The 13,563-nt window shown below is 33.2% G+C and overlaps 1 protein-coding gene across 6 annotated transcripts in view; it reads right to left on the bottom strand.

The window, feature by feature from the left end:
- The window catches only part of STAG1 (STAG1 cohesin complex component), a 507,868-nt gene that overhangs the window by 40,130 nt on the left and 454,175 nt on the right, over window positions 1-13,563 (bottom strand). For all 6 annotated transcript variants that reach the window (XM_055569602.1, XM_055569604.1, XM_055569603.1 and 3 more), the window contains one exon: window positions 1,896-1,976. In XM_055569602.1, the coding sequence (XP_055425577.1) occupies window positions 1,896-1,976 (81 nt within the window). The remainder of the gene's footprint in view (window positions 1-1,895; window positions 1,977-13,563) is intronic.

Below are 13,563 nucleotides of genomic sequence, written 5' to 3'. Positions count from 1 at the left end.
TGCTATCAATGCAGGGGGGCATGGGTTCGATCTCTGGTCGGGGTTAAAAAACAAAATATTCAAAGAAGGAGGTCCAAGAATAGATTCTTACTCTAGTTATAGAATTTAATTGTAAAGGGACAAAATTTAAATTAAATGAAGGAAATAACCACTAATTATGCTAAAGTTTTAGGCTAGCGTATATTTCAAATTTACTAAAATGCAGTTATCAACATTCAGTTAAAATACAAATAACTCAATCAAAATGATCTCAGTGGAAAACAATATAAAAGTCAAATAAAGTAAGTGAAAAATTCAAATAAACTAATTATGCATAACATATAAACTCTTGCTTTCAAATTTTAACTTACATATATACACTCTCCTTTAATCTTTTCATATAAAAGAATATTTCAAAAAACATGAAAATGTTATATAGTTTTAAAGTGGTTTTTGTTTCCAGTAAAAGAAGATTAACCTTGATTTTTGCTTTTCAAGACTAAAACTTTTAATAAAATAGAAAAAACCCAAAAAACCAACAAATATATTAACCTCCTTCTAACTGAAAATGAACAGAACTCCCAATTACTTCCAAAGGCACAGAAATCCTCCAATCATTCAACGGAAAAGACAAAAAGAAAAAAAATTCTTTCTCCTAGAAAAGAATACTCTGTATCAAGTAGTTGGTTCTATATGGAAATGTATAATTAACATTGTTACTGGTTAAATAGCTTCTGTTTTGTTAAGCTGAGGATATGTAAACATCAGAGTCTCTTTATTTGGTTCTTTATCAACTGTTTGCTCTCTGGGCATATGTTCAAGCCCCTTTGATTTCATAACACAATTGAAATATATTTATTTTGTATTTATGTCAGATAATTTCAATCTATAAAATATTTTTAGTCTGAATCTCTTCATGGTTTCTAGTCTTCTTTTTAGTAAAGTTGGCTTTTTAATATGAGCTCATTTTTCTTAAAACTCTGGAAAACTCTCTGAGGCAACTTCCTTCAGAAAGGATTTATATTTGATTCTCTTAGGTGCTTGGGGATACTACCATTATAGAACATAATCCAAATCTTATTTATTCCCTCATAAATGGAACTGGTATGAGTTTATTTCTAATTTACCCTTATGCTGGGAGTAGCTCTTTTTGGGATCCCAACTTTATCAAGGGACATGCTACTTACTAGACATTCCTCTTCAGGAGGGCTTTGGGACTTGTCTAGATTAGCAAATATCCTCAAGATTTTTCACTTTCATGCATTGGAGAAGGAAACGGCAACCCACTCCAGTATTCTCGCCTGGAGAATCCCAGGGACGGGGGAGCCTGGTGGGCTGCCGTCTATGGGGTCACACAGAGTTGGACATGACTGAAGCGACTTAGCAGCAGCAGCAGCAGCAGTACTGTGCTTGACTTTCTGGGATCTGAGTTTCACTAAGTTCTGGTTTGTATTTTCTCTTTGTTTTGCATGGTCATGAGTAAGTTAAAAATTAAAAAAAAAAAAAAAATTTTATCCAATGATTTAAAATGTTCAGAAACAAGTTTGTTTAGTTTGGGCCCCAAGGTGCTATAATGCCAGAACTAAAACCTACACACTATTGTCTTTCAATATTATTCTCTTTCTTACAGCATATCACCTATCAAAGCTCTTCTGGTTTCAAGTACAGTTATTTCTTAAAGGAATTTAAACTTCATGTATACATACAACAACTCTGTGGCTATTGCTTGAAAAACTGTTTATCTTTCAAAGATGTAAAATATATATATATATATATATATGTTTAGGATAAAACAAGAATTGATAACAATAATTATATATTTTATTAAAATTATAGTAATAAAAATAATATAATGAGTTAAGCAAGATCATTGTACTTTAGTAATAATCCTTCTGCCTACGGAAACTCTTACTTACTTTGGAAGGAGAACCATCAGTAATTTTCACCAACTGCCAAAGAATCGAGTAATGGGAACACTGCAGTGCCTGTACGACTATCTGTATCAAATAAAAAATTCAAACAAATGAGACATAATTTACGTTTGTACAATATTAAGAGAACAATATTTATCATAGTTTTTATCTTACAATAAAGTTTCAAGTCCAAATAGTTGTAGAATTAATAAGAATGCACAAAATAATATTTAGTTTAAAAAGACAAACCAACCAATCTAGAGAATACAGATATAATGTATCCCAATAAATATAGACCCCAATACACTATGCTTTAAACAAAAATGCATTGTCATGAATACTTTACTCGGTCAAATTTTTAAGAAGAGATTGAAGAAACTGTTTTATCCAAATGTTACACTTAAATGATTATTTAATTTGTTTAGAGTTTTTCATATGAAACGTAACACTCACACAGAAATGTGCATAAACATATATAAAACTTAATGACTGAAGTATATGAAGAAAATACTGTGACAGATTAGTGTTTGTTTGTAGATAAATGTGGATATTCTTTGATACAACACCAAATACTTCAATTTGCACTTGTGAGAGAAAGCAAATGACATCTTTCTCTTTTATGAAAATAGTTTGACCTTATGAGCCTGCCTTGGAAATCTCCCAGGCTCCCTGGACCACATTTTGAGAGTCTCTGCTCTGAGAACAGGATTGCTGGGTATGTGTGTATTTAACTTTACAGGAGATAGTACCAAATTTTTGTCCAAAGTGGCTATATCTAATATTCTTTGACAGGTCTTGTGGCTCTATGTTTTTATCTACATTTGATGTCATCACATGTTTTACATCAGGTGACTTTATTTTATGCATGAGTAGTATCTTAATGTGGTATTAATTTATATTTTTCTAATCAATGGAGATGAGCACCTTTTCATTTTTTATTAGCACTGAACCCTTATTCTGTAAAATATTTACCTATATATTTCAGCAAGGCAAACCAGTAGAGTTTAGGAAAATAAAAATTAAAAACATTAATAAAAAAGAAAACTTCATTTTGGATAGGGCTTTTATTAACATTTCTGTTTGAAAACATGATAGATCTCTACTGCAATAAAGCATATCAGATATAATACTCCATTATTATAGTGTCTCTATTATTTTCCCCTCTAGATAGACTAAAAATCATAAGAATGACTATATGTATAAGATAAATCAAAAGAGAGATCAGTAAGTGGACTGCTTCAGGAAGTAGAAATTTGATTGGTTTTACTTTAAAAAATTCAGGTTTCAGATCCAGTGCATCTTCTCAGCTCTGAAAATAACTCATCAGAATTAGAAGGATGACTGGTGCTGCTTTTCATACAATACTAATGAGATGTCAAGGTTTTATTAAACATGATAATTAAATGCCTGATTTATGTCAGAATGCTAGAAACAAGACTTACTGAAACACCGTCAACTTATGAACATTAGTGCTAAAGAAATCCTCTTACTACACTTAGAAGACACTCAATATGGTACACTTCTGGTCCTGAGACACCCTCTGATAACTTCTACCTTATAAAAAAATATTGAAGTGGTTTGTGTGATTTAAAACTTTTTCTTGAATTTGAAACTATCTGTATTGTTAGATTACTAGAAAAGTGATATACAAAAAAACATTAATCAATGGGAAATTAAGATATGGAAAAAAGTATTGTTGAAGATCTGTTTAATTTTGGTTATATCTATCCTAATCATTACAAATATTTCTTTTTATTCTACATTTCTATGACCTATATACTAGGAATTACTCAAAATGTATTTCAAAGTTGTACACAAGTTTCTTAGATTTAGAAGAGAGAAACAGGTCACTTCAATACCTATACAGCATCCCCATTTTAATTTTCAATACAATGGTATTCATTATATGTTTACTTCAGAAGGGCTCCACAGTATTATTTTAAAATAAAAAGCTCACTCTCATTGATTGGGAAACATTTTACTTTCTCACAGTTATAATTATGTAACAATGTAGTTGATCACACTTCAAAAGAAAATTCAGAACTCTTTCTTCCAGGCTTTACATTAGTCATATTGATTTTTATCTCCCATACTAGCAATGTTATCCTAAATCTGAAAGTCATTTTTATTTAGCAACTTCACCTTTTTGTAGTACAGGTAAAACAAGAAAGACAAGCAATTAAAAACTGAAAAAGCCAAATGATAATTCTAACCTAGGAGCAGGATAGCCCTTCTGCCTTTTCTTGACTAACACTGCTCTGACTCTGGAAAGGATCTTTTAATAATACCAAATAGATGGGGAAACAGTGGAAACAATGGCTGACTTTATTTTTGGGGGTTCCAAAATCACTGCAGATGGTGACTGCAGCCATGAAATTAAAAGACGCTTACTCCTCGGAAGGAAAGTTATGACCAACCTAGACAGCATATTAAAAAGCAGAGACCTTTGCCAACAAAGGTCCATTTAGTCAAGGTTATGGTTTTTCCAGTAGTCATGTATGGATGTGAGAGCTGGACTATAAAGAAGGCTGAGTGCCAAAGAATTGATGCTTTTGAACTGTGGTGTTGGAGAAGACTCTTGAGTGTCCCTTGGGCTGCAAGAAGATCCAACCATCCTAAAGGAAATCAGTCCTGAGTGTTCACTGGAAGGACTGATGCTGAAGCATCACTCTTAATACTTTGGCCACCTGATGTGAAGAGCTGATTCATTTGAAAAGACCCTAATGCTGGGAAAAACTGAAGGCAGGAGGAGAAGGGGACGACAGAAGATGAGTGGTTGGATGGCATCACCGACTCGATGGACATGAGTTTGGGTAAATTCCGGGAGTTGGTGATGGAGGGAGGCCTGGCGTGCTGTGGTCCGTGGGGTCGCAGAGTCAGACACAACTGAGCGACTGAAGTGAACTGAACTGAGTAATACGAAGTATTAGTCTCCCGACTAAGAATTTCTTCCAACCCTACTCTTCTGACCTCATTTTTGCACAAGGTAATGATGTTCCCAGAAGGACACAGTAATGTATACTGCACACTTCTGGGCAAAAATTAGTTAAGAAGCAGGACTGCTTTCTTCATCCTTTCCTCCTCTACCTGCCAGCAGGATACTAACAATCCAGCAGACCATGGGTCTCTGAATGACTTGGCTGTGCAGTGACACCTACTTCCTGTAATTGTGCTTTATGGTTATGTAAGTGAGAAATTACTTTCTATTGTGTTAAGCCACTGAGATACTAAGATTATTATAGCAGCTAGTATTACCTTAGCCAACATAAAAATTCTTTTTTATTAGCCCTTTTAAAAAAAATAATTACTTTAATCTATTTAAAGGAGCTAGCTTTATCTTTGATTAGCAGATTGAATCAATGAGAATCATTCAACCTATAACTAATGATATATCTTGGAGATGAAGGTGAACTGTATTTATTACATGTAAGTTAAGACTAAGACAGAAAATCTTAGAAAGTTTAAAGTTTTGAAAAACTGCATTTGCCTGGAAAATAAAATCTGACAAGAAACTAATAATAGGAAAAATGATTATGACACTAAGAATGGGAAAAATGTTTATGTAATATATATGCATGTGTAGATATATATCATCTACATATACGGGACATGTTTAAAATTCTGAAAACCTGGGTGCACAGTTCTTGAGGCGCTAGCCTATGTTCCCCCTTTGCCTGGCAAAGTAATAAAATTCTGAAAATCCACATAATGACTGGGATAAACTAAGACTCTTACTTTTTTTCTGTTTGTAAGACACTTTAAGGGGAAGGATGATCAAATTTTTTTAGTGGACAAGTGCATGACAAAAGAATGAACTGAACTTAATACTAGTCTGCTTCTAATATCCAAAACTGTTTTTTTTTTTTTTTAATTTATCATATTTAGACTTGGTTAACATGAATAAAAAGAACCTTTAAGGTAAAAATTAATAACCAACATGGTTTCATCAAAATGGATATAAGGCTGGCAAATAAGTACATGTAGACATGTTTAACATCATTAGCATTAAGAAAACATACATTAAAAAACACAGTGAAACACCAATGCATATCTACTCAGATGGCTAGAGTAAAAATTGCTGACGATATGAAGTGCTGATGAGAATTCAGAATAACTGGAACTTTAATACATCGCTGGCAGAAATGCAGAATGGTACAGTTACTCTAGAAAATGGTTTGGCAGTTTCTAATAAAGTTAAACATATACTTACCATAAAACCCTGCAACTGGGAATTTACTTTAGAGAAATGAAAATTTATGTTCAAACAAAAGACTACACAAATATTTACAGTGCTTTTTGGTGACAGCCAAAAGTTGAAAACAACCCAAATATTTTCAACTGAATGACTAAAAACAGTGATGCATAGGTTGGTGCAAAAGTAACTGCAGTTTTGCACTGCTGAACTTTGCCATTTGATACTGGAATACATTCTTAAATAAATGTGGTTATGTTGTACACCATTTTAATGCACATTTTTTGCTTTATGTTTTTTTGCTAAAGACTTATTACTTGCTGTTTATTTTAGACTAGGGAAATTATGTTACCCAAAAAGCAAATTCGATTTTTTTTAATTCGAGTTCAAAATGTGTTGTAAAGCAGCAAAGACAACTTGCAATGCCAACAATGCATGTGGCCCAGGAACTGCTAATGGACATACAGCATGTGGCAGTTCAAGAAGTTTCACAAAGGAGAATGAGGATGAGGAGTGCAGTGGCCGTCGGGAGTTGACAACGGCCAATTCAGAGGATCACTGAAGCTGATCCTCTTACAACTGCATGAGAAGTTGCCCAAGAACTCAACATCAACCATTCTATGGTCGTTTGGCATCTGAAGCAAACTGGAAAGGTTAAAAAGCTCCATAAATGGGTGCCTTATAAGCTGACTATAAATGTAAAAAAATCGTTGTTTTTAAGTGTTGTCTTCTCTTCTTTTATGCAACAATAAACCCTTTCTCTATTGGGACTCTGATGTGTTATGAAAAGTGGATTTTATATGACAACTGGCAACAGCCAGCTCAGTGGTTGGACCAAGAAGAAGCCCCAAAACACTTCCCAAAGCGAAACTTGCACCAAAAAGGGGTTATGGTCACTCTTTGGTGGTCTGCTACTAGTCTGATCCACGACAGTTTTCTGAATCCCAGCGATACCATTACATCTGAGAAGCATGCTCAGCAATGAACCGAAAACTGCAAGAATCGCAACTGGCAGTGGTCAATAGAATGGGCCCAATTCTTTTCCATGACAATATCCGACCACATGTCACACAATCAATGCTTCAAAAGTTGAACTAATTGGGCTACGCTGTTTTTCCTCATTTTCCATTTTCACCTGACCTCTAGCTAACCGACTACCACTTCTTCAAGCATCTCTATACCTTTTTGAAAGGAAAATGCTTCCACAACCAGCAGGAGGCAGAAAATGCTTTCCAAGAGTTCTTGAAACCCTGAAGCATGGATTTTTTATGCTACAGGAATAAACAAATTTATTTCTCATTGGCAAAAATGTGTTGATTGTAGTGGTCTCTATTTTGAATAATAAAGACTTGTTTGAGCCTAGCTATAATGATTACAAATTTATGGCTTGAAACCACAATTACTTTTTCACCAACATAATTATTTACACAATGGACTAACAATGAGCAGTAAAAACAAACCAACTACTGACTCACACAACAACCTGATTTAATCTGAAAGGCTATTATGCTCAGGGTTTACACTATAAAATTTCATTTATTTGGAAATTCCAGAAAGACAAAACTATAGTGATACAAAACAGATGAGTGATTTCCAGCAGTCCTATGTAGGGGGTGCAAGCATATGACTGTGATGGGATAATATGAAGTTTTGGGGATGACGAAACTGTTCTGCATCCCGACTGTGGTGGTAACCACATAAATCTATACATATGTTAAAATTCTTCACATAGGAAGGAAGACAAGTCAGTTTTACTGCATAACAATGAGTAAGAATCAATGTGGCAAAAAGTAGAGTTTACAGTAATATTTTTGAGTGAATGCAAGAAAAGCACAAACATGGAAGCAAATCATAGTGTTATAAAGTGACAAAAATTATTTAATAAAAAGGAGAGATTCCTAAATCCTACATGTGTTTTGGGAATGAGAGATCATCCACTGTTGTATTACCAATATGCATACTATATAAATTTTTTTTAAATTGTAAGCTTGAAAAACTCAAGCAAAATATTCAAACAATAAAAGGGCTCAGTAGTAAAGAATCTGCCTGCCAATGCAGGAGACATGAGTTTGATCCCTGTTTCGGGAAGATTCCACATACGGAGGAGTAACTAAGCCCTTGCACATAACTACTGAGCCAGAGCTCCAGAGCCCAGGAACCACAGCTACTGAAGGCTGTGCATTCTAGGTCTATGGTCTATTTTAAGTGAAGTAAATGAACTGAGATTCTTTTTTTTTTTTTTGGGCATATGGATATCCAGCCATTTTAGCATCACTTGTGAAAAGATCATCCTTTCTCCAAAGAACTGCTTTGACACCTTTTTCAAAAATCAATTGACCATATATGTGTGGGTCTATCTCTGGATTCTCTATACTGTTCCTTTGATTTATTTATGTCTATGGGGTCACACAGAGTTGGACATGACTGAAGCGACTTAGCAGCAGCAGCATCCTCTCTTCAATGTCACACTAAAACTTTTTGTAGTCTTGAAATCAAGTAGAGTGAATCTTCTTCATTCATTTTTAAAACATTCTTTTGGTTATTTTATTTCCTCTCCATATAAATTTTAGTATCAAGTTGTCACTTTCTACAAAAAAATTTTGCTGAGATTTTAACTGAAATTGTGCTAAATCTAAGATCAGTTTGGGGAGAATTGACATTTAAACAACACAGAGCTTTGTAATTCACAAACCCAATAAATCTTCATTCATTAAAATCTTCTTTGATTTCTATCATTAGTGTTTTATAGTTTTCAGTATACATACCCTGCACATATTTTGTTGGATTTACACCTAAGCATTTTTCGTCTTTTGGTGCTATTGTAAATGGCACATATTTCTAAAGTTTCATTTGCCAGTGTTTATTACTAAACAACTGGCTTTTACACATTGTAGTTTGTATCAATTCCATACCCTTATCTTGCCCCTCCCCCATACCTTACCCTACTGGTCTTAAACGGCTGGTTTTTAAACTTAAAAAGCAGAAAGTATATTGGTAAAATTTACAACAATATAATTTGTTTTTCTTTTTATTGAAGTATAGTTGATTTACAAAGTTGTGTTAGTCTCAGGTATGCAGCAAAGCGATTCAGTAATACATACATATGTGTATGTGTGTGTGTGTGTGTGTGTGTGTGTGTGTACACAGATTTTTCAGATTCTTTTCCCTATAGGTTATTATGAAATACTGAGTATAGTTCCCTGTACTTTACAGAAGGTCCTTGTTGGTTATCTGTTTTATACATAGTACTGTGTATATGTTAATCCCTAACTCCTAAATTATCTACCCCCTAAAAATTATGTTTTGTGACCACTACAAATCTCTAGTTTTCCACTGAGAAAGCCACTGTTAAAGTCATTGTTAATTTCTTATGTATCATTCCAGAAATAGTCTGTCAATCAAAAGGAACATGTATATATAAATCTTATCATCGTTTTAAATTTACATTGTTCTGTTCCTTGCCTTTTTCATAAAATTTCTTCTCACAGAGAATATTATAGAACAAATAATATCAACCCCACTCTTTTAATTATGACTACAAAGTATTACACAGAGTCAAAACAGTCCTTCCATAGATAACCAGTTTTCTGTTCCTGGACATTTAAAATTATTTTAAGTTTTAAATTTTTATAAGTAATTTTGCAATGAATATCTTTGTTCCTATGTCCAAGTACATACCTGTAGTCTAAATTCCTCAAATTACTAAAGCTCAATGAAAGGTATGTCCACTTTTAATTTTGATAGAGACTGACAAATAACCTTCCAAAAGGATCACACTAATTTTTTCTCAGAACGGTATTTGAAAGTATGTCAGTATTACAAACAACAACAACAACAAAAAAACAACTCCATAACGTTTTCTGACACACACATATAGTTGAAAATTACTGGAATAGAACCTAGACTGGACAGAGGATGAAACTCAGGTTACTAAGACAAAATAGGCAGCTACTACTATGATCTGCAAGAGAAGATATGAAGGATGAAACTAAGGAAATGGCAGTAGGGCTATCAGAATGATGACAGGAAGAGATATTAAGGAGGTAGAATTTTTAAAAAGATCAAAAGTCTCTTGAGGTTAAACACTGCTTACAAGATACCCTTATACCTCCAGAACCTGACACTCAAAACACGTTTTTGGTCAACAAGGACCACAGAATTAAGAAGATGTGTGTGGAAGGGTCGTGAAGATGTTCCAAAAAGTTCTGATATGGCATGCCCAAAGAATAGTAAGAAGTTGGTAAGTGAAAACATTTTTATGCCCAGTCAATGAAATAAGTATGTAGTCTTTCAAGGAAAGCATGACTTCTAGAGAAAACAAGGTCCCATTATTTATATAATAAGCCTTATTATAATCATAAGCAATAACTTAACTAAAATTAAACTTAACCCCATATACTATGTTATGTCTAAAGAAATATGTTGAGGGCTTCCCTGGTGGCTCAGTGGTAAAGAATCCACCTACCAATGCAGGAGACAAGTTTGATCCCTGTTTCAGGAAAATCCCACATGTGCAGGAGCAACTAAGCCCATGCACATAACCATTGAGTCTGTGCTCAAGAGTCTAGGAACTGCAACTACCGAAACCTTCTAGAAACTCATAAAGCCTGTGCTCTGCAAGAAGAGAATCCACCACAATGAAAAGCCCATGCACTGCAACTAGAGAGCAGCTCCCTCCCACTCACTGCAAATACAGAAGCTTGTGCAGCAATGAAGATTCAGCATAGCCAAAATTTAAAAAAAAAAGAAAAAAAAAACAAGAAAGGTGTTGATTTTCAGTTCACAATGATAAAGTATCAGCATCTAATCTCTCCCCATAATTCTCACTAGAACAATACAAAAGAAGTTCAGAAAAAATATAAAAATGCAAAATAATAAGAGTTTGACATGGGACAAACATCAGAAGGCATGGGATACTATAAATAGTAGTAGCAAACTAGCAGTAGAAAATTTGAAAATACAACGAAAAGAATTTAAAAGTTTGGTTTAAGAAGGTATGAAGCAGTTATGAGGCTTTGGGGAAGTTAATGTCTATTTGCTTCAGTTTAATAATCAATAAAATGAGAATAACGATGTATATTCCATAGGGTTGTCAGGAGGCTTCAACAAATGTATGCATATAAAGACTTAAAATAGTACATGGTACATAATAAACACAAAACTAAAATTTTCTATTACTGATGGCTTGACAGATCCAAAGTTACTGACATGATTAACTTCCTTTTTTATATGTTTAATCACACTATTGTTATATAGCAAATATTTACCAAAATAATTTATGAATTTTTCTTTATTGGCTTTCAATTTGTAGAATATGGTAAGATAATTCTTGGAATTATGTATTAAAGCAGAATTTTAACATTTAATTTTTCTTAGATGTTGCCTAAGAGGAGTTTTAGATAACTTACAGACATACTAACAAGAAATACAAAACAGGATAAGAATTTAAATATTTAATTTTATTTTGCCTTCATTTTTTTTACCAAAAAAAAAAAAGTATGAATACTACAATAAATTCTGAAACGCACATTCTATACAAGCTAATGACTACTGTGTCAAGGAGTTGCAGTAACTCTCATGTTTTCCATAGGTTAAGAATTCATTAGCATAGGGGGGCCTAAACAGACCTTGGGACATATTTTTGAGCCGGAAAGTATGTTAATGCCCAAAAAGATATTTAAAGCACACAGGAGCAGGCTGGAAAGAAATTCTGTCTGGCTAAATCTATGACAATTTGAGCACCAAAATAAATAACCATAGTACTGTTTTAACCAGATGAACAGAATAGGAATAAAACAGGAAACTATAAGTCCATTATGCTACTAAATTTTTAAAAATAAATTTAAAATTTAAAAAGGTAAATTAATGAACTAACACATAAGTAAATAACTATTGGGAGTAAGGAAAAGCTCTTTCTTACAATGGAGGGCCAACAAATAAATATAAAATAAAAGAAAATCACCACTTAAGCTATCATTTTGTGACTATCATAGTAATAAACGAGTCAGGCAAAATCATAAATGAATGCTCAAATTATTATGTCAAAGTTTGATAGGAAACAGGATTATATACAGTCTTAAGGAATCTTCCCACAGATTACTTATGCATTAAAAAAGAACATGGCAACTCTACACAGGAGTTATTTGGCAGACCTCACTTACTAAAGTGATCAAAATTAATTATTACCAATACTGAACAAACTGACATCATGTGCTTCCTGATGTGATTCACTGAAAACAGAGTATCATTTATGTAGCATTCCTGCCAAGAATGCATAATCTAAATCTAAACATGAAGATCACACAAAACTAAATGGAGAACATTCTATAAAATAACTGGTCTGTACTCTTCAAAATGTCATAAAAGACAAGCCAGAATGACCATTCAGATTTAAAGAAGACCAAAAAAAACACCAAAGATATTACAAAAATGTAATGCATTATTATGACTTGGATCCAGGGCTAGAGAAAAATTCTAGAGTATTATAAATATTTATTTTTAACATGCATATTATTATATGGGGAGAAGAGAGAAAGAGGGAGACAGCAAGTGCAAACGTGAGTGTGCAACTATGGGAAACAGCTGATTAACTGAAGGAAACAAGTTAATTTTTCTATTATAACTTTTTTTATAATTCAACTTTAAAAACGTATTTTATGAACAGCTAGATTTTTTAAAATTTGGTTTTACATATTCTACTGTAATAGTTAAAATAGCACTGAAATGAGATCATGGAAAGAGAAAGGAAAAAAAGAATTCAGTTAACCTCAAAGAGTGGGACTGTAAAACTTCTCATTGAAATGGTTACCATAGAAAATGAACAGTCAACCATAAAAGAACAATACAGTTCCACGAAACAGCTGGTAAATAAATTTTAATCTATCTTCAAAATGTTAAGCATAACTGAGGTTTAATAATAGTACACACTGTGGTAGTTTTTTTATATGTATTTTGGATTCTGAAAGGAATAGAACTGGAATCTAAAAAAGCAAGCTTGCATGGCAATGGCTGCACACTCCAGTATTCTTGCCTGGAGAATTTCATGGACAGAATGGACAGAATCTCATGGACAGAAGAGCCTGGCGAGCTACAGTTATGGGGTCGCAAACAGCTGGACACAACTAAGTGACTAACACTTCTACTTTTTTTTTTTTCATGGTCCTATGAAGAAATGACTGAATTCACGTTTTGGATGTTCAATACTGGGTATCTAAAGAGATGTTTCTAAGAGCTGTTAAATGCTACATAATTTCTAATTGCTAAAATGAATAAGAGTACAATCTAGTAATGATGTACTCAAAATGCATACACATGATTAGAGTTTAAAGAATGTGTCTAAGAAGTTAACAAAGCTAAAGCAAATGTCACATAAATATGTTCTTTTACTCAAAGAAATTAAAATAAGATGGGGTAAATAATGCATATGTAGTACAAATAAATAACAGAAAACCAGCATAATCACCAAAAAATATTGTGAGA

This window comes from Bubalus kerabau, chromosome 2, assembly GCF_029407905.1.
Source record: "Bubalus kerabau isolate K-KA32 ecotype Philippines breed swamp buffalo chromosome 2, PCC_UOA_SB_1v2, whole genome shotgun sequence".
Lineage (NCBI taxonomy): Eukaryota > Metazoa > Chordata > Mammalia > Artiodactyla > Bovidae > Bubalus > Bubalus kerabau.
Note: the sequence above shows the minus strand (reverse complement) of the source record. Positions and strands in the feature narration are given on the sequence as shown.